Below are 27,829 nucleotides of genomic sequence, written 5' to 3' on the forward strand. Positions count from 1 at the left end.
TCGACAGCAGCGCAACTTCTCCTCATTTCCCCACTTTGGCCCAGAGGAGCGTCCGCAGACCGACAGCACTGCCAGCAGTCAGTGTAGCTGGCGTCCGAGCAGACCGAGCCGCCCCGGCGGGAACAAACAAATCCAGATTCCAGTTTGTTTCCTGAAGAGCTTTTTCACGGAAATGCTTCACCTGAAGTTTCCCCTCGGACGGTAAAAGTTTGGAGTTGGAAAGGAAGGGAGACGATTCAAATGGAGAGAGGGTGAATCAGCACATCTGGATCAGTAAAGTTTCACAAGGTATGATTAACACCTTTTTTTTCCTTTGTCGTTGTATAAATTTAGACAGATAAGTGCGGTTATTAGTTCCCATTGTGGATTTTGTAAATTCCTCCTGATAGAACATCCTAAACTATGCATTGGCATTTTAAATAGTGGAAAATATAGTTTAGTCTTTTTGCAGAAAGTCAAAATTATATTGAAATAACACCAGGGTCGAAAGAATCAACTTTAAAGTTGTGCAGAAAATGTATTTGTAAGTAAAACTGTTGCATCATGTTGTCTGATTGGTCTACTACACTTGCTCTGATATGAAAAAATATGGAATCAATTCTCAAATTAAAGAAAATTGTCCCCACATGTCCAAACCAGTGCTCCAAAGTGTAATCTAATAAAGTGTGGGGAAAATGGTTGGCAGGAGACTGAGTATAGTTATGCATGAAAAACTAGGTGTGGGACATTTGCTTAGCCTGGCCTTGAGGGATCCTAAGCAGAGGTAATTTAAGACCTGTAGTACTCCTCTCAGCTATGGAGCTTATGACAATGAAGACTATTGTTATTTCCTGTCACTGACCCAGCAGCAAATGACTGTTTGACAGCATGGTGCACTGACACCTGGTTTAATCTATGCCAGTCAATGACAGTCCATGTGTAGTTCATTATAGACCCTCTGCTTGTTGAGTAACCCGCCACAGATAACATGAGCACCTCAGGTGTTCTCAGGGGTCTTCCCCCTCTCTGTTTGTTTGCTGCCTCTCCTGAACTTTGGACTCAAGGCAAACCCACAACTTTTCTGAAAAGTCTGCAGTGATCAATGCTTGTTTTTTTGGGTTTTTTTTTATCTCCATGGTTTCACATTTACCTCTTGCACCCTCTGGTAGGTGAGGCTGAGACAGAGCCATTTGTTTAGAAAGGGTGTGTCGCATACTGGTGCTCCTTCCTTAGCCAGCCTACCATGCCAGGGCTTGTACTCATGGAGATTACAGGTGTGTTATGTGAACACTGGAGATACAGCAGAGCCTGGTACCTGAGATTCAGACGAAGATTAGGGTGGACATCAAGGAAGAGGAGGGATGATAACAGAGGTATAGTGAGGGATGAGAGATAGGACAGGATGAGGAATTCACTGAAAAGAAAGACTGTATTTGGGGCAGCCAGGTATGGTTCAGCTTTGCGCTGCAGTGTGTTTACTGTGCTCATGACCAATCAGTGATGAAGTGCCAGCTTAGTGGAGGAAAGGGGGAAAGCTGTGGGTCAAGAAAGGGCAACAGGAGGAACAATAGGTGTTGTAATGGATAAAGACACAGGGAGTGAGTGATGTGTGTGTGTGTGTGTCATGCAGGCCCGCAGCGAGAGGACAACTCCTGGCTGATGAGTGGGACACAGTGTTGTTGTTAATCAATGGGATTATCTGATGAGTAACTCATCAGTGGGTCCTCATCAACACAGTACATCAGTAGCTGTTGGGGCAGGAGGGGGTGAAAACGCATGCCCATGTTTGTTTCTTTTCTTCTAAGAGTTCACATGAGTCCTGCTCCAAACCGAGGGACGTTTTATTCCCACACTGCAATTTTCTCTGACGGATGTCCACTCGGGCGACCGTCAGGCCGAGTGAGCCTCAGACTGAAAGCGATTTGAAGCAGCTATAGAGTTTTTGTTTTGACTGGGGCAGAGCGGAGACACTGAAATGCCAGGATGTATTTTTAAACCCCAGTGTCCAGCTGTGTTTGCCTTCACTGCGAGCTGGTCACTGCTGCTCCACAACCGTTTCGTTTTTTTTACCCCCTTCTGACCTGTAGGTTCAAGGGTCTGCACAGAGGCTGCAGTCCAGACTTAGACCCCTGGCAACCCCCCTGGATGTAAAGCAAACAAGACACTTTCCAGAGGTCTGCCGCCGTCTCTGAATACGGACAGAGAACATTCAAATTGCCAGAATTTACTTATCCTATTTTTACAAAGAAACAAAGAAGTAAACAATGGAAACTATTTATATGAATTCAAATACTAACATTGGTGGAACCGACCACATTTTCCTGCAGTTTACTTCAAAATGTAGTTTAAGATACTTATAATAGACAATTGGACCGAAATTAGTTTGTACAATTTTATCACATACCAGGAAAGTGCCCTTATTAGGTGTTTTTGACAACTACAGTACATCAGCCTCTTGTAATATTAGAGCTGAAGTGATCAGTACATTAATTGATTAGTTGTTTGACAGAGAATTAATTGGCAACTATTTGGCATTGCAAGTGATTTTTCAAGCAAAAATGGCAAAGACATTTTTGAAAGTTTTGAGTTTTTGCTACTTCTCTTTGTCTTATCTGATACAAGACTGAATCTGTTGTTGGAAAATGATGTTTTTTCATAGTTTGACGCATATATTTCCAAACATCCTGTAAACAAAAAGTCTGCCCTGTTTCCATAGAGGTATAATATTTGTACCTCCCCTCTGAAAAGCATAGTCACTGAACAATAATCTCAGCCAGTGCACACAACCGCATATTATAATGTTATCTCTAAATGACTCTCATGCGCCAGCCATTATCCTCTTTTTTTCTTTCATGGCCTGGTCTCCTAGGCCACTGTATAAGGGATGTGTGGCAGGGAGTGGGGGCAGTGAGGGAGGGGATGACTGGCGGAGGACGGGGGGAGGAGGAGGAGGAGGTATGTGTCGGGGGGTGAAAGCAGATTTGGAAAGAAGAGTTCCTCAGTCGGTAATTATCAATCTCTCAGGAATGTAGCTGCTGCTCTTACCAGACAAGCTGCTGCATGGCTACAGCGGCCTCGCAGCACGCCAACTTGCATTACCTCGTCTACAGATCTCTGCACTGTACCACCATGTGCGCACGCACACACACACGTGCGTGCGCACACACACACACACACACACACTTAGCATCTATAACCTCAGTGAGTTCACTTACATAGCATTTTGGTTTATTTGTGCCATTGTTGTCTTCCAGCCTTGTTGTGTGTATTTTTATCACTGTCATTACCTACATGGTATTTTTCTGAAACTTGATCCTTTCTGCACCAAACAAAGGGACCACATAATGTCAGTGAGCAATTGTCTTTGGGTCCAAATCCTTCACCGCTGTGTGTTTATACTGATATGTTGGTATGAAACCAAATTGTAGGAAACTTGTGGCCACCCTGGACTCCCGCTCTTCAAATGCAATTTTCATGAGCTGTTTGGTGCCATTATTTGTAAGTCTTGTAAACCTCTCTGACAATTTAAAAAGCAGCCTACTGTGACAGAGCAAGACCACTTCCTTTAAGGTGGGAAATCTTTCATTGATGCCACAGGACTCCCACAGAGCTCTCCTAGAAAGAAGAATCTCATTCCACCGACCGTCCCTGGTGTCAAACCTCATCAAGTCGTGGAATTAAGTATTTCCAGTTCATCTCAAAGTCATCCATCACAGTACATTTCTTGTTCATTGAGTGTTTGCACACGAATGTACAGAGTTGCCCAGACAAGGTTGTTTTAAGTTTGCTCTTGAGTAGCAGTGCTCTCCTTTGTTTGATAATGCCCAGAGAAGACAGCCAACGCCCTGACTGATGCCTACAGGTGCCGCGCAGTAACTCCAGTTTTTACACTGCTAAACACTTGCCATTTAGTTACAGGGTCACTTTAAGTGTAGTTTAAAAACTGTTATTGCCCCAAACTGGCTGTTACTGTAAAACCTATTCCAATGATCTCCCCAAAACCCCCCCCCCCCCCACTACAGAGATTATTAACCTTCCTAATCTGTTATTTCCTCCATATGGAGACTAACCACACTCAGCCCGACCTTAACCTCAGCTCACAGACAGCTAAGTCATACCCTGTGGAAATCCAGCAGACTTAGATATGAATGGCCTTCTGCTTAAACCGAGCCAGTCCTAACTCAAACAACGGTGGCTGCCTGTATCAGCGCCACTCCCTGTGAGGCAGTGGCGGAGTCTGCTCCGTCAGCTTCCCTATGTGACTCACCGCCTGTTCCTGGAGACCCACCCCCCCAACCCCCAGGTCACTGCCTGCGAAATTCACAACGGTCATATTTGCCAGAGTTGATAAGGCTGTGATTACACTTGAGATTAAAATGAGTATTATGTATTATGAGTTTACGCTTAAGTTTTGTCACAGATTGAGGGCTGAAAAAGCGAGAGTTTTTTTTTTTAACCTACTTTTTTTTATGAAATGTTTGAACGAACCTCTGAACCACATGGTTTCAGTTTGTCACACAAAATGATTCACTGGGTGCCAGAAAACCTTCACAAACATGGGCAACTATTGAGAGTCAGTTTAGTAAATTCCACCTTAAAGGCATTTTGTTTAAAACAAATACTGAGAATTATTTGCAATTCTGCTTTAACACACAGATCTGTTTAGGGTGTGTACACAATTTAAAGTAGTTTTCAGCAACTGGTTTTCCCCTCTTTCTTTTACACACCAGTTTGTCAAAGAAGAAGTACAGCGGCGCCCATCTTAAAATGGAGATTTGTGGTATATTATCCTGGATTTAGGACCTGGCTGTGTACAGTAACCCACGCTACTGTGATTTGCTCGAGGCAAGACAGGTGTCGGTGCTTTGCGTTGCTTAAACGCTGTGGACCTGGCTGCGCAAAGATGGAAAGGAGACCCAGATTTCCACTGGAATTTATATCCCGGAGCTCCACGACATGTACTGTAGGTGTCGGAGGTAGATAATCAATAAATGTTGTTCCCAGAGTCTCGCAGTCTATTGCATGACAGTGTGTAAACTATTATCAGCCCCAGTTGACTCTATGCTGATGTGTACACACTGCTGTCAATGTCAGATAATCAGTCACTGCTGCAGGTATTGACACACAGTGTTGAGGTTTGCTGCGTTAGAGCGGTACCTCCTGTCCAATGTGATGGCCTGACGTCTTTTGTAAAGGATAAGTAAACAGCATGTTGGAACACATGCCTGCTCCGGCAGGACCGGGGCTGGGCTTGAAAACCACAGCGGATTTAGTGTGTGAGAGAGAGAGCATACAACTTTTTTTGTTTGTAGGCGCATGACTCGATCATGATCCTGATGATAATAGGATACACCCTCATGCAGTGTGGTGTAGGTGATGCTGCTGGAGGTTTTTAAGTCAGGTTCTCTATGTTTTGTCACACAGATATTCACAAAAGATCCGATTGGAAATTCTCCCTCTCTGCCCGTATCAACTTTTATGAACTGAGAGGTGTGATTTCGGGGTTAAGTAATAACTGTGACAATGAAGCAGCTTTGTAATTAAGATGTAAGTGCACTGGCTTTGAAAAGAGATTGTGAGTTCAAAGCTTATTTACGAGAGAGAGGATTGTGACAAGAACATTTTCCCTAAACTGAAGAGATGAGACGTTTTCTTTATACAGACCTTAAAATAAAACAGGCAAACATACTTGTAGTGTGGTGAAGATTTTAAAGGACACTCCACTGCTTGCGTCACCTCATTAAATTTGTTTGCAAAACTGAAAATTGCAGGTTGTTTAGCGTAACCACGGCAACCATGGCATGAGTCATCTCCCAGTGCCCCGGACTACACAGACAACCATCCGCTGGGTGGTCCTCCGCCGCATCCCACGGTTCTTAGCATTACTCTGGCCCCTCCGTGATGGAATTAATACGAGGAGCCGCTGCACTCCCAGCAGCCTGTGGGCTATATGTGAATGAACCAGCCCCTCTTTTCCAGAGAGAGGGCGTCTGATTATTGGCGACTGTAGCCAATACAGATGCATGGATCTTAGTCATGGCCAAATGACTGTAATTTGGAGCAGCAGAAACACAGGGCTGAGTGCAGGGGGAGGGCGGGTACTTTTCTGCAGAGGAGATGGATGCTCCGTCTTGTTATTGGCCTTTCACTACAACTCACACCTTATAGTCTGCTCCATACACACTGTGCCACTTCAGATGTACTGTAGCGAGTAACAAGTTCAGCTTAGCTACATTAAGATAACAAACTACTTCAGTGTATAAGGTTTGAAAAAAAACATTCAAGTACTTTATGTACTCGGTTTAAGCCTCTCATATGGAGCTGCAGACCAGAACCAGATTTACCACTAGTTTTTAGTCATGCTGGCAGCGTGGCACAGCAAATATTCATGGTGCCCAGAAAATAGATCCTAATAACTTTCCTCTGGGAGATGCCTATAATATTGCCTATAATATTCAGTTTATGTTTTAGCCCTGAGGTCACAGCGATGGTGTTGCACGGGGCTGTGTCATCGAGAGGTGTTTCTAATAGAAAAAAAAATAGAAACACCTCTCAATATAATGCAGTACAACACCTCTTTTAACTATAACCTCAATAGTAAATATATAATGTAATTTACACATTTCGGACAACGTCAGCAGATACTGAACATAATGAGCTTTATAGAGATAGATGCTATGGCAGGGCTGTTGTATTGGATTGCATTAAACTGTACAGGTAGCCACTAGTGAGATCCTGACATTGTCAAGGTTTGACTAATAAAAGCTTAATTTATTTATGTATAATATGTAAAGCTTTTCATTTTCCACATGATATTTCCAAACCGTAGTCCTTTAACTTGTCCTTTAACTCATCACATCCTGCGCTCTATGTTACACCGAGTTTTGAATGTGGGAGGCAGTTTGGAAAAGTCACATTTGTAATCCTCAGAGAACATGGCATAGTATTCTGTGGTTTAGTTTCATGTCTCGTCATGGGGCAAGTACTCCACGAGACTTTGTTACTCACACATTGCTTGCGCTAAAATTTGTCTTTTTTTCACGCATGACTGTGAAGCAACGTTGCCGCAGCCAAAAACTTTTCATGAACTCTCTCGACAGAAAATCACACAGGTATTCATAATTCTCTCACTCTGACTCCACTCCCACCTTCCCTCTGTCTTTTCTGCTTATTTACAAGCTCTGATTCCTGTCATCTCCAGAGCTTGTTCCTACTTTCGGCCTGTGATTTGGAGATAAGTATCTAATAAAGTACGCAGCTGGAAGAAGCCCAGTGTAAGCCACAGATCCCCAGGAGTAAGGCTGGGAAATCTGCCTCAAAGTCGAGGAGTTTAGCGAGGTGAAGGGTTGAAGAAGGAGGATGAGGGGGGGGTGATGAGCTCATTGCACGGAGAGTGACAAGAAAAAAAAAAGAAAAAAAAAAAAGGAAACAATGAAACAGAAACTGCACTGAGATATGTGTGTTCGTTAAAAACACCTCAGTGCAGATTGGGTGACTGTGTATTTTTCTGCTATTTAACTCTTCCTAGTGTGCTGTCGTGCCTGTGTGTAAAAGTGCATGAGCCTACGGGTGCGGCTTTGTGAATTATGACTCCATGTTATGGAATGAAGGGAGCGGTGCCAGTTCTTTCTTTGCAGAACTGTGAAGTTTGGTTTAGAGACAGGAGGGGGTCTGTGTATGCTGAGCATGTGGGCTGAATGAGCAGTGCCCACGGAGACGCACAAACACAAATACAAACAGACACACACACACACACACACACACACACACACACACACACACACACACACACACACACACACAAACACCAGCTGGGCTGCTCTAATGAGCAAGACTTTGCAACTGTGGACACATGTCCGATGCTGTATTTACCTGTAGTAGAACTGGATTCATCGGCTTTTAATGAATCACACTGTGAGTTTTATGCACTTTACATCGCCCAACACATAGTTTATGTTTGAATTTGATTTAAACTTTTAGAACCAGTTTTTGTCAAGATGAAAATCACCCTGCGGAGACTTGAAGCCTGTTTGGCACAGGTAATCCATCGTTATGAACCCTGTTGCTTTTGTGGTACATTCAAGGAAGAGCCAATATCTACTACATCAGCTGCGGAGAAGCGTGAGAACGATGACCTTTGTTGATGGGAAATCAAAGCTGGAAGGCAGAGTGTAATCAGACCAGAGTCATTGTTGTAAGGTTTCTTTGCAGAGGCCAACTCTCAAATATTGGATGCTGTGCTATTTCCATGAGCATAACAGCAAGGTTGGTTTTAATAAGTGCTTCTGCTTACATTTACACAATGACAGGGTAACTTTGGCATGTCATGAAAATGAAGTTGACAATTTTTTTCCATTTTTCTGTCTCTCTGCGATGGTCTACCTAAAGCAAGTATCCAGTCTCTGTGAGTTGATTTTAATTAGTGGTGTTAATAAAATCCAGTGGGAGCTAGAAAAGGTTGGAAATCAATGAAAAATCTGGACTGGTCCTATAATTCTTACCGATGATGACTAAAATTTAATTTCTGCCTTAACCTCTGTTCTGTTTTCCCTCTCTGCTTTTTGTTCAGGACATAGCTCCAGTGTGAGGTGGTATGTCAAACCGTGACTCGCTGGGGTTCGGGGACCTGCTTCCCCAGGATGTGGTCCAGATTTTTGCCCAGGAGAAGCACAGCAAAAGGGGCCGCAAGAAGCGCAGGCACTCCATTGGCCGCGCTCTGCGCTGGTTGAAGGGCAAGAAGAGGAAGAATCTTGGCGCTAATGGGCAAAATCTGGGTCTTGGTCCTGCGTTCGACTTGGCCATAGATGGGCACCCTGCGGGGCACCAGGGTGGACACAAGGGAGGGCAGAAGTCAGGACGACAGACGCATCCACACGGGAACAGTCATGGTAAGAGACCGCAGGATGCTGCACTGCAGTTTCATCCCATCTTTTATAAGTGAGTTTGCATTTTGTCAGTTGTGCTGTGGTGTAATTAACAGTACTCAAGATGTGACATAATATCCACCGTGAAAGAATGATCTGGAAAGTGAACTGATTTTCTGAAGTTAATGTATATGAACTGTATATGTTCCTTTCAATAGGAGGGAATGTAACTACAGTTTGCCGATATTTTGGTTTTAAGAGGGATTTTCTTTGCACACCATGGAGGATTTAGGTGGATCGACTCACCGGAAACAAAGATGTTTTAAGTCTCTTGTGAAATAAAACATTAACTTGTGCGGAAAAAAGAGCAGAGGGACTTTAATAAATGTGACTACTGTTAAGGATGTCATGTGCTAACTAAACTGATCACGAGTCATCCTGCAGAGACTTGGTAGCTTGTCCATTAAAGTGTACACCTTCTGATTTGTGCCACATTTATTTTTGCCCTTGTGTGTCAATGCAGTTAGAAGCACCACCGTTGCACCTTCAAACTGGGTTGACCAAATTTAGATCCTCCTCTTCATGGCATCTGTGTTTGCTCCTATAAAATAACTTACTGATGTAGGACTGAGAGAAGTGTTATAAAGTGTTTCTTTATCATTGTAAATGAAATATTTGTGGGTTTTGGAGTGTTGGTTGGATGAAACAAATGAGGGAAAGGGAAAATGATGTACTGATGAATTACATAAATAATTTACAGCTCTATCTTGAAAATAATCCTAAAATGTTACTCACAAAAATGCAACACAGCAGCTGGAAATCAGAGTCTCTGGTTGTAATTATAGTGCCATACAAGATATACTTTTGACACATACACACACGCACACAACATACAAGCAACAAATAATATATTGTGATCAATCCCTGTGCCAGGTAATCAACATCTTGTACTGACATGAAAGAAACCAACAGGTGCCTGGAGGGAAGGATGGTAATCTAGAAACTTGCAAATCTAAAAAAAATTTGTCAATAAGATGAAGTATATTATTGCCGAGTGAAGCCATTTATCATTGCTTAACAGTAAGCTCTTAAGTACATTAAACATATTTCTACAGAGAGCAGTTTGATAACATGACATCCAAGATGAGCTGGGATAAGGAGCTGGGAACTGGTTGAATGCCCTGCTCCTCGCCTCCCAGGCATGTGTGTTTGTTGACTGGAGAGAAGTTTGAACAGACTGACTTCCTACTCACCTTCTGACCTTCAGCTCTCTTTGTTTGCTGTGAAAAATCTCTGTCTTTCCTGTTCTGTGATACCGCCACTTACTTACCTGGTCATCAGGTTACATGGAGGGCAAAGTGCTGCATATACACGGGACATGCATGAAGTGGATGGTGTATTTCACTTTAACACACGCACATACACCCACACAGTTAACAAGTTAAGTAAAACACACGCTAACAATGTGAATGTGTAAAAAAATTTATTCACACACTCCCAAGAAAATTGCAGCAACACACGGACTTTTCCCAGAGCTGTGCTCGGCAGATCTTGTCGGAGCTTGTAAATGTGCACTCATATGTCGGCATGCTGAACTTTTTTTTTTTTTTGTGTACACTGTACTAACTTTAGTTTTATACTCTCATTAATCTCGAACTCTCAACAACTCGATGCAGTCAGACCTGAAACACAAAAACAGCAGACACACAAACAAAATCTTGTTTTACTGAGTTGGGTTATGCAAAAACACAAAAGTGCCAGCAGTGTTTGGTTTGGTCTGTTTTATGTACGGTTGTCTGGCAGTGCTTGTGCAGTCTTGGCTAATTGCTTTGCAGACAGAGGAGGCTCCGCCTGTTTCTTGTGCTGCGTCTTCTCATGGTGGAAGCCCAGAGCTTGTAGTTTGGCGGGAAGGGTGTTAGGGGGATTTCCATTCAGTCTCGAAGTCAAACTACACCCCACAACAGAAGATAAATATGTATAAACACGCTTTCAGTCACATCTGTGGCTTTTGTAGAAGATGAATGCGTAAACAAATGCGTCAGTGTGAGTACACTAGACAACATTACACAATCTTTGTACTGTATTGTGCTACTTATGGTTGGCTACAGCAGCAGTAAGAAGCTAAGAGTTTTGTAAGAGAAAGCAAACTGAGGAGAGATAAGGTATTTCTCCTCTGCCAAGGTCAGATCGGAGGCTGCCTTCCACACTGAGCAGAGGCCCTACTAAAAACACAGGTCAGCCTTTAAACAGCCAGAATGAATATTCATGCTAATGCTATATCAACTGGTATAACAGGCCTTAAGGTCACAGAAATATATCATCACAAAGCCGGAACTGTCGACTATTAACTGTAATTTATCTATCAGGTATTAACGTGCTGCTTTTGAGCCCCCGGCAATTAATGCGTTGTGTATGACATGCAGATTGTTGTTGCTGGCAACAGCCACAGCAAACTCCTCACCAGACGCTTCCTCTGATTAGAGGCAGCAATTCCCAAAATGCATCCAGAGGAGGTTTATTGCAGGGGCAGGACACGGTGCAATGTAACACACTTGCCCATAAGATTGAATACCTCAGAGCTGAGCCCCTGATGATGATCTGTATTGACGCCAGAGGGGCCTCCTGCCCACTAAATGCCTGGTATGGCAGGCACAGTGCCAGTTAATTAAAAGCCATGCCAAGACCGTTACAGTGAGAGGGGAACAAGGGGTTCTGTTTTTCCTGACCCTTCTGCTCACACTGTTCATCATCGCACACTCGGTATATTGGTCTGTGGCAATTCAATCTCTCACTTTGAGACACGCACTCAGCAAGTCCATCAATGTTAAAACTCATCACTCAACTCTTCTCCAGTACACCAGGCTTTATTCACCAAATGATTTCAGCTCTCTCACCTTCATCAGCCGGGTTGTTTCCAGTCTCGTGTACTGAGAAACAGGCATAAAAAACCCTAACCTGCCTTCCTCGTGTCAAAGTGGGTGTCAGTGTTCACAACTTAAATGAGGGGATGAAGTGGAACTATCTGTCTGGTCACAAAAAAAAAAAACACTATGAGAGTGAATTGTGGGAACATCAGGTAAACTTGTTCTGATGTCAACAAATAACAGCAGGCTAACGTTAAGTGCTAGCTTACAGTGCATCTCTCGCTAGTCCTTCCTGTCTTGCTAACCTAGCTGGGCGTTGCGTCTCTTGGTCCGTCTGTGTCTTGCTTACCAGCCACTTCAGCGCTGTGTTCTGTATCACTGCTGCATTATTAGGACAATAGTGTACAGCAGGAAGCAGTAATGTATGTTGCTGGATGAGAAAAATGATGAACACACGTAAGAAGAAACAAACTAGACGGCGGTTTCACATGACGGAGGACCAGCGCAGTCTTGGGATGAGCTGGGCAGAAGGTGAAAAACGAATCAACCTACAAGTGCAACACATTTGTGGGAACGTCTGCAACAGTGCGGGGAGGAACTTTCCAAAAAAATTTTCATTTCCAGCATCACAAGACTCTTTGGCTTCAGGATGAGTAAAAATTTTAGATTAAATTTATGATTTAAGGCTCCATGATTCCTTTTTTAAGAAAAAAAAATCTTCAGTAACAACTGGATTCCCTGTCAGGGTCAGCATCCAAACCTTGTATTTGTACGCTGTTTTATCTCATCCTTTGCTCTTGCGGGAATGTGTTTTTGTAAACAAGTCCTCTGGAGTTTGACCTGAGAGGGAACAGCATAGTGGCAGGTTTTGGAGTGATAAACTCTGGCCTCCTGAACTTTTCAGCTCCATGAACCCATTAACATTGCATTGTGTTCTGACCTGGACAAGGTTTCATCCCGAGCCAGGAGACAGAGGTTATCTGTCTTTTCATTTTCATTCACTTCCATTTGTCTAATTCCTCACACTGTTGGTACGAGTCTTTGCATACCTGTCTGACAGTGATTTATGTCCCTGTCATGCTGTCAATTTACTCCATCTTGTGTAAAAATAGACAACAGGCCTCTCTTATGCAACTCTGATCCTTCATAATGGGCTTTGAGAATAATTCCCTTGTTCATTTAAAATGAAAATGAGGTGAAGGAAAGACTGATTAGGTCATACCAACCTACCACAGTACACTCAGAAGGTCACCTGTTCACTTTAAACACTCCCTGAGAGATTCCTCACATTCCTGAGCTTTATAAAGTTATTTCTTTGAGGAGCTAGAAATAGGTAGCCCTTTGTGTGTGAGAGTGTATGTTTGGCTTACATGCCAGGTTAAGATCATATGAGCCATTTTATTTAACTTCCCTTGTTGGATATTCAGTCGTAGACGCTACTTAAGTGAAGCAGGACTGTTAAGCCTGAGTGTATTTATCTGTTGCTTTACTGTATTTTCTCTGTTTATCATGTAACGTAAGGCTGTGTCAGTTAATGGTGCTATGTGGAGCATTTTAACTCTGATAAACCGTTGCCACACCACTTTTGATAACAGCTGTATAAAAGACTTGCAGCTTTAGCAGGTTCATCATGAGGTTAGTTTTTGTATGTACTCGTCCAGATTGTATTGTAGTCACAAGGTGAGATAGCATTATAACGTAAATCAGGAAGCAAGTAAAAAAAAAAAGACAGATGGACAAATAACTTGCAACACATGGTTCATTTAGGGAAGTGAAAGAAAAACACCACCATGGAGGCGACAAGTTACAGCATCCTTACTAGAGGCCAAAGGCAACAGCAACCTTCAGCCATTTAACAGAAGAATTATATTGCTGTTCAGAACAGGCTTTAATGTTGTTTTCAACACTGCAGTTTTGTGTATTTGTGGGACACAGGGTGTCTTAGTGTGCTGTGATGATGACACAATAACAATGACAGGCAGGAGAACAGGTTTGAGAAAACTGACATGTGATAGAGTTTCACTTTCTTCCTCTCATGGTGGAAAGTTATCAACTGCCTTTTATACACTTCCACCTCAGGGAGATATATCCCTCTGACAGAAGCTGTCATTATTTAATCGTCATGTGAAAAACACGATTTATTCTTGCATGTGCTTTTATAAATCAGCACACCTTTTGTGGAGCAAGGATGAGTTCGATTTTCCATGGTACTTTTCAGGGAAAGGGCACAGGGCCTTTGTCGCTTTAAATATAAAATATCTGAAAATTGAGGTCAGGCTGAAAACAGCGCCCAGACGCATGTACACAACAAAAACACAAGCACACACTGTGCTCATGTGTTTATATGGAGTATGGGTAACTATCAAGCTGATGCTGACATCGTGGGAATTTCAGTAGTTCAGGACTTGACTACCTGTATAGTAAACAGTTAGAGGCTTTTATGGGAATTTACTAGGATTTTATTTCAATAGGTGAATTGTCACCACACCCAAACAGACGGAGAAGATCATATTTAGGTCAGTCAAATGGTGAGAGAGGTTTACTAAGTGCCAGTTTGCCCTCTAGTCCCATCTGAATATTCTGCTCTGGTTTCATTTCATCAAGTTGCTTTTATCCTTTTCAATCCTTTAATGTTTGGTGTTCCTGTTACCAAACCTAACAGGACAGCCAAAAGCAACAGTTTTTTTTTTCAATGTATTGTTTCATTGTCAAGATATGCAGATACATTGCTGTGGCTTTGCACCAACTGCACAGGCTATTGTCACGAAGAGGAAAACGTTTGTCGACACACTGTGGCAAGTCCTTAGAGAGACTGATAGAGATGTGCCTGGAAAGTTTGGTGAGTCACCACCAGTTGTGACTTTTGCAGTTAAATTTGACAGTTTTGGAGCAATAATGCTTATGGCTTTGTTGGTTTGACCTCACTAGTAAGCAAAGTTTGATAAAGGTGTGCACAGTGTTGGTTAGTCCAGTTCTCCTCTCTGAGAACACATGAGAACACGCTGTTCCCTTGGGACCTGTTCTTGGACTGGAGCTGTGATAAGCCTGAGTTCTGCTTGTATATGATAGCGTTGCCCAGTGTACATCAGTGCAACATGGTGTTTTATTGCCTGGAGGTGTTGGAAAGGTTCACCATTTAATTTATTTTGAGGACATAGAATAAATGGTACACACTGTGAGGCTGTACTGAGGCACACTGGTGCTTTGAGCTGTATTTGTTAGCGTTAGCATGCCGGCATGTGCACATTAACAATGTTAGCATAAGGTTTAGCAGGTTTACTATGGACACTACCATTCTAGTTTATGCATGCTAACATTTACTGAGGATGCAAGTAACATCATTAGTTTTTCATGTATTTGCATAAACCAAATATTGGAGCCATTTTGACCCGGTGTGAAAACTTTGACCTAATGGTAGTGCTAGAGGAAAAGTCATTGGATCACCAAAGTTAGTAGGATTCATCCTCTGGGGGCCATGAATGTACAATTCATCCAGTAGTTTTTGAGATGTCTCAGTCTGGATCAAAGCGATATCAAATAATCAACAGAGTTTTGTGCTCTCGAGATCTTTGCCACCAGCTAGCATGACTAAAAATAATGTGGCGGTTTGGCTTTAATGTGCCTTAATTAGCCAGAAACAAATGAAACAGATTTTTCTCTCTTTTTTTTTTGACTCACAATTATCAGCTTGCTAAGAATTTCACCTGAGGTACGGCCAGCCCATTATTACTGTTGCTACTCACACTGCTACTACCAAGAATGCTGAGCTCTTCTCTGACTTATATCACTGTTTTATTGTCTGTAATCACATTTTGTAGGCGCCTGTAACAAAGTTGTGCTTACATTAAACAGGCAATAGTAAGCCTGAATATTTTACATCCTGCACTGTTTTTAATGGGATTTGATTTGTTGCTGTTAGCTCAACCTATCGAGAGACACAAGTGGCACAGACTCTGAGAGTTTGCTCACTCTTGACCTTTAAACTGTGGCAGATAAAGACAGTGAGGAGGTTGAGGATGTAAACTGATGCTATGACATTAACTATGGTGCAAAATGTGAAGACCTGCAAGATGATGAGAATAGGTATGCATCTGTGTGCATTGAGGGTCTGTTTTTGGAGTTATCTGATACATGCTGATTTGCTGGCACACAGATTGTATTGTCTGACAGTGAATTGGAGTGTATCCCAGTGCACCAGATGATGCAGGTATATCTGTTACCTGGATTGTTGTCCTTGTCACACCACACGTCTTCCTTCCTTCCTTTCGGCTGTTTATATTTAATTCATTGAAAACCAAGAGCATGAAAACAGTCAGCGGAGCACACAGCTTTGACCAGGATGAATTTGTCCCGGCTGAACATACTTTCTTTTAGAGAAACAGCGTGCCCTCAGCTCTTTCCCACTGTCATCACAGTGCGTTCAGTTGGGTTTGTGCTGATTAGAGAGGCTTAAGCACCTGGCAGACAGCTCCCTCAGAGCTGGAGAGAATGTCTCTGCATGGCTGTCAGCCTGGCGGTGCAAAACAAGAGAGAGGGGCAAGTTAGGGCAGGGACACGAGGTGTGTGTGTGGGGTATTTGCATCTGTTTGATTCCCATGAAGCAGTCCTAGGAAGAGTCGCATCACATGAATGTCAGTTTGTCTGTGTTGACATTTATGTGTGTGGTGTTGTATCTAACTGTCTCAAACTGATGCTTTGTACAATACATTTTAACTCTACTGAGCAACTCATCTGTCTTTCTCTTCGCCCTCATTCCTACCGTTCTGTCCTGCACATGTAGGAGAGCAGCGACTCCATAAAAATAAATCACTTGTCCGGCCCTTTTGAAACTGTCTTCACTCTAAGTCAATCTTTCTTCTAGGTTTAGAAAAGGGCATTTTGGTGTCAGGCAGAGCCGTAGCTACCGCTCAGGACAGTGAGGTCACAGCGACCTGCAGGGAGGTTTACATTCTACAGATAAGATGAAGTAACACGTTGGTATTTTACAGGCTGAGTCCAGCACTACTGACTGCATAAAGTTAAATGTTTGCTTTTTTAGCCCCCAAAAAATAAGATTTTCCAACTCACCCTCCAAAATGTGAGGCCTGACAGTATAATACTAATTTATGTACATAAAATTTACATAAATTATAGTTGAACAGTGAACCTAAGTGTTTAGGTTGTGTAGTTAGTTGCAGTTCGATAAATGTTAAGAAAATAAAAATAAATGATTACTCCTAAAATAAAAATTAAATGAAAAAAATTAATCAAAAATCACTTTACAGTGTGGTGTTGTTCATCTAAACTCAGCAGGCATAGCTACAAGTTAATAAGTATTATATATCATGAACACACTTCACTGCTGTCTGATTCACTGGCTGTAGTTTGTTTACTTTAGTTGGTGATGCAACACATTTCCTCAGCCCCCTCTGTGTCTGTTTACTGCCAGAGAATCCATATTTTACCAAAACAAATTTACCAACAGATGTTGACTCATTTACAATGTTCTATTTAAATCCACCATTATTTACATGTCATAAAATTTCATCATAATTCCCCCCTTGAGCAGATATATATATATATATATTTTTTTACATATTGTTTTTCCTCTCTGGAGGCTGAAGTCTGCAACGTATAAACTGGATAAACTGGTCATGCAGTATCACATCCATTAGATTTAGTGTGTTTATCCAAATCGGAGATGTAAACATCAGTTTGGGGTTCATACATAATCACTAGGAGCCCGTTAATACGGTCAGCATCCACACAATCCAGCAGTGACAGATGGTGTCTTTAATATGACAGTGATTAATATGGACACAATTACAATGTGATCACAGCACCAGTGATAATATGAGCCCCTCATTAACATGCAGTCATGCCCCACCCATCACTCCAGGCCTCCCCGCTCAAGTGTGTTCTGTCATGGTAACTAGAAAAATGTTGTCCTAAAACTGACTCTCATGTCAACTCTCTGCTTACATCTGTTGGCCGAAGTATCCTCTTTAGTATTGAGTTGTATTAAAACAGTGATCTGTTTCATCTTGTTACTATGCACATGGTAACACGTGATTCATTTCTTTTCTTTGCTTTGTAAACTGCTTTTGTCTGACTTGCTCGGTAGGATCACGACCATGGGAATGTTTTCCATTTGTTCAGATGTCACACATTCCATGTCATGTCTGCTCAGCACACCAGGAAGTGAACAAACCGCCTGGCTGCAGATTGGTTTTGAGGTGTTCTCAATGGAAATTAAAAAGAAAAAAAAGAATTTGTTGCAACAACAGAAATTTCACTCAAAAACAAGTTTAAAAGCTGCTCCTCTAGATCAGAAAATTCATCTCTTGATTAACTGAGGAATTTCAGATCCTCTGTCGTCCTCTGTGTTCTCGCTGCATAGAACACTTTAATGTAGTGCTGCTGGAAACAATAGGGAACATTTTTCACATGTGTGACCATGTGCAGTGGAGCTGCAGGCCTCTTTTTAAAAATGTTTCACATCTTGTTTTGGGACAAGATTAGTTTAATTCACTGACTCCCCCTTGTGGCAAAACAATAAAGTTATGTGTCTGTTAATGAGGTCTGAGGAACATTATCTGTGCTGCCATATATATATATATCTATATTGGAATTGTGTATAATCAAACAAAGCAGTGTATTGTTATTTATTTAACAGAGCAAAAGCTGTGAGAGAGCCACCCGTGACGCCTTCCTACCTCAAATCCCTGACAACAGCTTTCTCTTTCCTTTCAATGTTTACATGTATGATCTCACTTTGATCTGTGTCCTAACTGACCAATCCGGGGCAAGCATGCCTGCTGATGGGGAGCAACAGTGGGGATGCTGGGTATCTTGTTGAGCAGAGGCGGGGGGGGGGAGAAAGAGAGAGAGAGAGAGAGGGATGGCAGGAATTAGGCAGCTGAGGATTAGTGTCTGAGCTCTGATTGTCTATTGGCTGTAGAGACCGTCTCTGCTCTGCATTGCCCTGAACTGACAATAACAACTTCATCAAAAACAAGCAAGATTATCATGCTGTCATCGCAGGATGTTTTTTTGAACTGACAGACTGCAGACTGGACCTTTTTTAGATCTCATTTTTGTTCTTCTTTCTTTTACACAACTTAGACATAATTTTGTTGCGCTTTTACATGAGAGGGAACATGGTGGTGCTTCTGACTAATAACTCCAGTGCTAATATCCACTGTTTTCCAACAATCTTCAAGAGGAGAGGTAAGTGAAAGCAGCGCATGTCAATTGTTTCTAAGTTTGAGACAATGCCTGATTGGTTTATAACCCAAGCCAGTTTTTCATTCTCTGATTTGTTGAAATTTCTTTTTTTGCTGTTCAAGTATTTCCAGGTCAGGCTGGATCGACCGGCTCGCCTAAGACAGGCAATAAAGTAATTAAAGTGTGGTCATTCACTGTAGATGTCAACCATAAAAAAACTGTCACCGTCAGTGTGTAATGTTTACTCTGCTGATACATAACGTGCTGTGATTCATAGTCCCACTTTAACTGTTGATGCTTGTCAGGAAAACAAATAATTGGAATTTTGTGTATTTATAGATACTTGATTATTGGAATTCTAACGCCAGAGCACCCGTAATGCTGTTACAGAAGAGGCAGCGGTAACAATTAGTAACGATCACTGAGCACATGGCTGTCAGGGCTAATTCCAGCATGGTCTTAGAGCGACAGCGCGGACAGTAGAGTGCAGTAGGTGGCTAAATGTAGAGCAGCTGTCAGCATTACATAAAAGTGTCTTAGCAGGTTGTTTAGCCCAATGATCCCAGACTGTGCCCTGGAAGCATGAGGGCACCACATTTATCATAGAGCTTCATCACATGCCAGCAAATTGAAAGCTACTGTAACATTATCATTGATTTTATGTAGTTTCTTACTTGAAATTATTATTAAATCTTTTTAAATTCTATCTAAAATGCAGAAATGACAATAACCCATACAGAGTTTTGCACTTTCTGAGTAAAGTCGTGACATTAAAACCAGAAACTCAACTTTGATTTTGTGTGACAGTAAGTCACTAGAGGAGGTTTTTCAGGTTTTTGCAGTTCGTATGACTTTTGTCACTTTTTTGGATGGTGCCCATTGTTAATGATGTGGTGTTTCAGGTATTTTATAATGAGTTGATGAAAGATTGAACTGATATACTATACATGCAAGATGTTACAGCAATTTAATTAGTGTCCTTTTCACTGTCTAATTAAATAGTACTTAGGCCAGAAAAAAAAGTGTAATACCAAGCATATGTTGCTGGAGGTAGAGTTTTGATTTGATAATCCTCTCTTAAAAGTCATTGTCAGAGTCACTTGAGTTTAATCCGGCACAAGTGGAACTGGAGTTCAGCCTTTTTAAATGCACTCACACTCTCAAACATATTTACCGTTCTAGCGCTTAAATGTCTCTGGCAGATACCTGACTGCCCATATGGACCCCTCATCTGCTGTTACAGTAACACAGAGCTTTGGGTTGATCCAGGCTGATCCCCTCTCCCTTCTCTTTACTTCAAGCTCTCCCAAAGCGAGGTGATGACAAGACCCCGGCACCCCCGCTGCTCCAGGAGAATGTGTTCATTGAGGCCAGCAGGCCCAAGTACCTGGAGGACCTTCACTCAGAGGCCCTGGAGGCATTGAAAATGATGCAGCAGGAAGGTACGATTCACTCTCGTGATAACGCTCTTTACACCTCAGCACTAAATTAGAGGTGTCCCGTGCCAGCATGTTGATAATGGTCTGCATATTGCTCAAGAGGGTGTGCACCAGAGGATATATAAACACTGTTTTGAATGTCATTTTAAATCTACAGAGTTAAATGTTCCCTTGCTTGCAGAAACCAATAATGGAGTGGAGTACCAGGATAATGAAAGCACCATTGTAAGTGACTTTTGTAAGAATTGCTGTTTTCTTACACACACACTGCAAATTCACTGTTCTTGAGCAAGTGATTTTTTTTTTCTTCTCTCTCTCCTTTTGCCAGTCAACAATGACGATCCAAACAGACGGAGAAGGTGGAGGTTTTATGACAGACAGCACCATTCCTGACACATCCTCTGTCGTCTCTGTACAATCATCCGTGTCCACTAGATCGTCCCGCTCTGGACTCACCAGGCAAGGTAACCTCACCATAGTTCAGATATTCCTCTTGGTCATTACACAACATATAGTGATGCACACACACAAAGTTGTATAAAATTATTTAACTTTTAATGGGTGACACGTAAAGATTGGTTTCAGTTTAAATTTAATTTTTTTTAAGGATCAAAGAATTAAGTCTCTTTCTCTTTTCTCTCATGCTTCGCTTCTCCCAGGATCAACATTCAGGCCCTTGAACTCTGGGAAAAAGTCAGAAAAGACGAAAAGGAGAAGACACAGGAAGACTGTCGTGGGTATCCCACAGCATGTTCAGAGAGAGCTGGGTACGCAGCTAGTACTTTAAATGTGTTATTTACAAAAGACATCTGTCTGGGAATGTCTTTAAATTGTATGTGCCATGTTTACAAATTTCACGGTATTAATGTTACTGTGTTGTGTTTAGAAACAATAGAATGCTTTATTTGCATTTCCTTAATTGTTATATGAACTTGTGCTAATTGGTCCTCCTGTCTTCTATCAGGGTTGGACAGAGTGGGTTGGACAGTGACTCAGAAGTTAGATGAGGAACATTATAATGGTGAGACTGACGACAGCCCCACCACTGATGGCCCACAGCAGGCAGCAAAAAGGGGAGCTAATGCCAACCTTCAGGGCATGAAGGTGATCCACCCCCTCAACAAAGACCAAGTCGAGCAGCTCGGTGCTACCCATGCTGGTCATAGGGACGACCTGGCCTTGTTACACCGCCTGGGTCCTGACTTGTCAGGTGAACAGAGGCCCCGGTCCCTGGCCGTTCCCTGGATGACCACTGCCAACAGCCTCCAGCAGGAGCCGCCCAGTCCTGTCATGTCCATGTCACCCCAGGCTGCTTACATGTCCAAAATAATTCCCAATGCTGTGTTGCCACCGTCCATCGAGGTGGTAGAAATCAGCCGAGGACGGAGTCGCAGCAGCCTCCGCACTGTCAGCAAGAGCAGCCTGCTGCTCTCCAGCCCAGCCCCCTCCCGTGCTTCCTCTAGAGCCTCTTCATCCAGAACCACCTCCTCCAGAGCCTCCACCATTACCTCCGCCTCCCGCCGCAACTTCCCCAATCTGTCCGACAGCTCTTGTTGGAGCAACTCTGAGTCATCAGAGACCTTAGTGTCTGACTCCTCAACCATCTCCAGCAGCAGCACCCCCAGGCAGCAGAGGTCACAGAACGGAGATGACAAAGTCAGTGTTCACTCCTCCATCAGCAAGGCTTCCAAATGCACCTCCAATGGCAAGCTCATAGGTAAAGGCGATGCAGTTAAGAAAGATGGGCAGTTTGCACGTAGCCTCTCTGTCATGAAGCCCAAGAGGGCTCCTCCTCCTCCAAGCCGCTCCTATTCCCTCCACAATAAGAATAAGCGACGATCACGTGATCTCGCAGAAGTTAGGAACATTTCAGGGGAATCTTCTCTCCATAGAATCACCAGCTCAAGGGAGGAGAATGAGAAAAACAAGTCGAGATCTTCCCCTATGTCCTCCAGAGTCATAGACAGCCCCGGCTACAACGCTGACACCAGTTCTCTGGACGACTCAACAGGCTCCGTGTCATTCAGTCCCACGAAATCCCAGGCGCTAAAGGCAGGGGAAGCTGCAAAGGTTGAGGAAAAAGGTTCCAGAGATACCCCACAGGAGAAGCAGGAACCACTTCAGGAGAATAAGCTAAGCAAAATAATCTCCCCGTCCAGTGGCTACTCCAGCCAAGATGCCACGTCACCACAAATTTCTAAACCGCATCACAGCTCATCTCCAAGTCACAAGAGAGGCATCTTAGCAAAGCTTCAGAGGTTATTTCCTGGGTCCACTTCTGCTGGTTCAGCTCCATCCTCTCTCACACAGCCGGAGGCTCCTGAAAACACTAAATCCACTGGGGACCCTAAATCTGACTCAGTCGACACAGTCAGCACCCCTGTAAGGACCTTGAGAGACCTCTTCAACATCCCTCCGCACCCTAAAGTCCACGCACCTCCGCCCCCTCCTCCAGAGGTATGGGCTCACAGCAAGCGTACCTTTGAGTTGCTGCTGGGACCCCCGGCACCTGAAAATGTTTACGCCATCATAAAGAAGAATCCAAAGGACAGGAGACAGCAGAGGCAATCCCCCTCTGCATCTACAGAGGGCTCTGTGAAGAGCTTGGCGGTAGAAAGAAAACACAAGAATCCAGCTGTAACAGTGGATGTGCTGGAGAGACAGAAAGTTCAAGATAGTGTGATTTTGAATGCAGAGATTCATAAAGAGAATGACGAAAGACTGGCTCAGAATGTAGATTCGAAAGGAAAAAGCACAGTGGCAGAAAAAGATGAGAAAGTAAGAGTAAGTGACATATTAAATGGGATGTTAGTGAAGGCCGTAGAGAAGCGTGAAGAAAGGCTGGCAGCAATGAGAGGAGAAGAAGACGCCAAGAAGACATCCGTACAAGCTACAGAGATAGAGACCCACATCGGTACCCTACCTGCCATTTCATTAGTACAAATTTCTCCATCCCCATCTCCTCCTGTGTCGCACCATCCTCCTCAACCCCTCGCCAAACAGACCACAGAAGTCGCTTCTGTTACATCAGTACGAGCCGTTGTATCCCCAGAGTCGTCCTGGCCCCCACCACCTCCACCAATGGCACAGGCGGGTGTCGGTGGGCCTGATGAGATAGATTTTCCCCTTCCTCCTCCCCCATTGTTTGGTGAGGTAGGGTTAGTCATACCTGTTGAGGTGCCACCAGAGAGGCCTGTTCCTAGTGGTGACTCCTCTTCTACATCTGTTGTATCAGTGGTGACAACAGTGACCACAGAGGCTGAACCACAGAAGTCCAGTTCATCCCAGGGGACTGCACCTCCACCACTGAGTATCCCTCCTCCCCCACCCTATACAGCTCCCCCTCCACCACTTAAAGAAGTCTCCCCTCCAGTCTCCCCTACAATTAAAAAGGTCTCTCTGCCACCAAAAGAGGCCTTTCTTCCACCACCTAAAGAGTTCTCTCCTCCACCTAAAGAGGTTTCTCCTGTGAGGCTCAAACAGTCCTCTCCTCCTCTGTTTCAAGAAGTCCCCCCTACCCTTGATAAAGATGTCTCCCCTCCACTGGTTATCAAGGTCTCCCCTCTGCCTCCTGAAGAGATCCCCGCTCCATCTGCTGAAGTGGTTGCTCTATCGTCTTCTAAAGAAGACGCCTCTCAATCTTCTGAAGGAGCGACACTTGTTAGCAAGCTCAATCCACCACAAAGTATTCCACCTCCACCACCGCTCCCATCACAACCCCAGTTGTCAGAGCAGGATGTTGATGTTCCTCAAGAGAATGTCCTCTCAGCTGAAACTAACCCAGTTTCATCAAGCAGTATTCTCACTCCCCCTCAGAGTATTCCACCTCCACCTCTCATAGACCTTCTGCACCAACCTCAAGTTGTACCCTCGAACACTGATGGTCCAGCAACCAACGAGGCCCCACTTTCGCCACCATCTGAAATCTCAATCCCACCAGCTCCTGAAACCTCTCCTACACCAGAAAAGGTTCAAGAACCTGCTCCTTCTCCATCTGTAAACATCCCTTTACCTCCACCTCTACCTGTGCAGGGTCTTACCAGCGTTAATCACCAGCCTAGTCAAGCGAGCACAGAAAACCAAAGCCAAGAGCCAACCCCTGCCAGCGTTGTACAGGAGGAACCCACTCCCATTGTCACCCCCTCCCTCCTGCAGATGGTCAAGTTGCGGTCCGTCAACAGCAGTCCTGAGCCCCCTAAAGCTCAAGAGCAACCACAGGCTGAGGTCACAATGAGGAAACAGCAGCCCAGCAATCAGGTCCCAACTTCATCCGCTAGTGGAGAAGCTCCTCAAAAGCCCATCAGAAGGTCTCTGATAATGACCTCTCCCCCACCCACTTCTCCATCTGTCATTGTCACTTCACAAACGGCTCTGCCCAAGTCCCAATCTCTTGTGGCTCCATCTGCATCTTCATCCACAGTCACCTCCCCTATGAAAAAGTCTCCTCCTGCCATGACTGTCTCTCCTTCCATGAACCTACAGGAGGCCATCCGCCTGAGGACAGCAGCCAGATCAAAAGAGAGCCCTGTATCTCGCCTCAGCCTGCACTCACCTACATCACCGATAGACCTCCGTAAGTCCCCCTCTAGCACAGCAAGCTTTATCTTCTCCAAGAACAACAAGAAGGTGATGATTGAGAAGAAGCCGGCACCGGAGGCCAAGGCAAATGTACAGAATAACCTGGAGGTTTCCTCTGTAACAAAAGTGGTGAGTGAAGCAGAGTCGGTGAAGAAGGGAGGCAAGGTGCCACCACCGGTAGCAAAGAAACCCATATCGAAGGCCAAAGAGAATGAGACCAGTGAAGAAACGGAGCAAACTGCAGGACAGCAAGCCCAGGAAGAGAGTATCCAAGGTAAGAGATATTATTCTCTGTCAGACTAAGACTGTAATGCTGTAATGTTATTCGATTTGAAACAGTATGAACAAAACTCAGCCATGCTAGCAGCTCTGTGAAGTTGTACTTTGGCACAGCTTGGGCTGAATGCTTATGACAACATGCTAACTGAAATGCTAACATGCTGTTATTTAGGCTGCATTCATGTCATATTGTTTAGACTGTAATTACAAGCAAACTTACTCAGAAAAAACATTCATGTCATCCTCCAAACGGCAATTCTGAGAGTGTTAGCAAAATGGACACAAAACCATCATTGGTAACAGCTACATCTAAACAAAATCAAATAGTATCTTTTATAGAATAAATTCACCTCATTTAAAAAGAGCCGTACGCCATTCGGTTGTATATGGTTTCAATCAACAAACTGCTTCAAATACTAAACAGCAAATGTTGCTAATTTAGGCTTTTTAAATGATGTGTCTACAAAGTTAGTAGTGGGATTAACCAATTGGAATAATGGGGAACACACCTGAGTCAAATTAACACAAGGTTTTCCTGTTGTTTCCACTCTCCTGACATGAATACAGCTTTAGCAAGTGTAAGGTTAGCTTATTAGCATGCTAATATTTGCTAATTAGCACTAAATGCAAAGCACAGGTGAGCCTGATGGGATTGCCATCTGTATTGCATGTATTTGATCAGAAAACAAAGTTTTGAACACATTAAAGACATGAAAACTCAGGGGATCATTGAGGTTATTAAAGTTCATCATGGATTTAATGAATGAATGACTGTGCAATATTTCATGGCAATCCAGCCAACCAACATTGCCTTCCTTAGAGCTATGCCATTAGCTGGGCTAAAAATCCAATCAGTTATTGTTTTATTTTGCATCTCTATTGTATATGTCTTCAGCACCCAATTAAACTAACTGCCTTCATTCTCCAACCTCAGATGCTGCAGAGAAAACAAATGGGACAGCAGGTACTGTTGAAGGAGGAGAGACATCATCAACATGATTAAGACTGAAGGAGACTGGGAAGGACTTCACACGTAACACTGAATTCACTGCAAGTTGGTCTTTGTGTGAGAGAGACAAGAAACTGAATTTGGACAGATGACATGCTTATTTCAAAAACTACATTTTGAAACATTCTGGATTTTATAGAAAATCCTTCGAATGTCATGTTAATGGTGTGGGTCTTAAAGTACACATTTTGCTTTTTACTAAGAATAAATAGTTTATCTTCCTTTGCCAGAGGGCACTCTTGAGTTTTACTGTTGCAGGAGATGGGAATATACTGCCCTCTAGTGTCGAACAATGATTGTACCACTTATGTCCTGCTGATTCAGAGCTTGTAGTCAGTACTCATAACAATGGGACTTTTGGGCTCTCATCTGTAAATATAGCAACATTTTGTACATTTACCATATCCAGTAATGATGGATCTGTGCTTTAAAGTTCTGTCCCCAAAGAGTTTCCACACCAATAATATTTGTTAAAAAATTATTAATTATCTTAAGTTATTTTTCCTGTCATGTTCAGAGGAGGGTCTCCACAGACAGAATGTCATCTTTGCAATGTCGCATTAAACCCCACTATCATCATCATATCAATCAAGTTTGCTTGTATAGTTCGTAATCATAATCAAACATATGTTTTTCTCAAAAAAATCCCACACCATTTATGATTTAAAGCTATCCATGTGCATGACCACTGATTTCACAAAGAGACAGAGCAGACATCATAAATACTGAAATCATTGTTTTGGAGCACATTTTCTGCTGCTTTTAGTTACTGATCATGGAGTTATTGTGGCTCAAACAGTGGGATATTTCTGTGTTGAACTATAATATATTTGAAACTGGTTTCAGACATTGTAATGTAGTACATGATCATTTATAATGGAAAGAATAAAGATTTATGGACAAATGAAATCATTGACTGAGGAAGATTGCTGTCCAACACTGGCATGCATGCATTTCTTATTTCATCCCCGTTATGTTTTAGTAGCACCTAGTTTGAGACTCACCAACAATTACCATGTGCAATTTTAGAAAAGAAATGTTGTCTTAGTCTGATGTAAGTTATGATAAAAGACAGTTCGTCAGTTGCATTTTCATGTTTATTTTTATTGAAATGAAATTAACTAAGAGTTAGAACAGTCTCAGATTCTTTGACCTAATACTACCTCCATGTGAAATACCAAGTCATCTCCCTGTGATCTGCTACATCTGCCAGACCGTCATCTCTCTTCCACTCCACCTCATAGGCTCTTGTCCTCTCATCCTCCTCACCTCCATCTGTATACTTCCTGTTTCCTCCCTCACCTTCAGAGTCCAGTGGCTGCACCTCTCTCTGTAGGGTGACTTTTAGTTGCTCCAGCTGCGCCCAGTGACGGAGCACTTCACCTTCCTTCTGATTCAAATGGATCACCTGCTGTGTGTCAGAGATCTCATCTTCTCTTCCCTCAGGTCTTTCTTCCTCTTCTTCACCTTCAAAGAAATCCTCCTCTACTTCATACCCTGAGCCATCCACTCCAAACTCATTCGAATCCTTTACTTCTGCCTCTTTCCTCTTCTCCACTAAAACACCGTGCCTGAAAACTAGTTCCTCTAACTCTCTGTCATCTGTCATCA

At 43.1% G+C, this 27,829-nt stretch overlaps 1 protein-coding gene across 1 annotated transcript; it reads left to right on the top strand.

The window, feature by feature from the left end:
- Positions 1 to 27,114, top strand: LOC111225987 (uncharacterized protein KIAA1522 homolog). Its single transcript, XM_022751058.1, has 8 exons — positions 1 to 288; positions 8,549 to 8,867; positions 20,215 to 20,355; positions 20,534 to 20,577; positions 20,681 to 20,816; positions 21,012 to 21,119; positions 21,317 to 25,204; positions 26,144 to 27,114. Exons 2-8 carry the CDS (start codon positions 8,573 to 8,575, stop codon positions 26,206 to 26,208), a joined length of 4,677 nt encoding a protein of 1,558 aa, XP_022606779.1. The 5' UTR covers positions 1 to 288; positions 8,549 to 8,572; the 3' UTR covers positions 26,209 to 27,114.
- Positions 27,115 to 27,829: the final 715 nt, after the last annotated feature.

The sequence above is a fragment of the Seriola dumerili genome, unplaced genomic scaffold (assembly GCF_002260705.1).
Source record: "Seriola dumerili isolate Sdu_G_001 unplaced genomic scaffold, Sdu_1.0 BDQW01000149.1, whole genome shotgun sequence".
Lineage (NCBI taxonomy): Eukaryota > Metazoa > Chordata > Actinopteri > Carangiformes > Carangidae > Seriola > Seriola dumerili.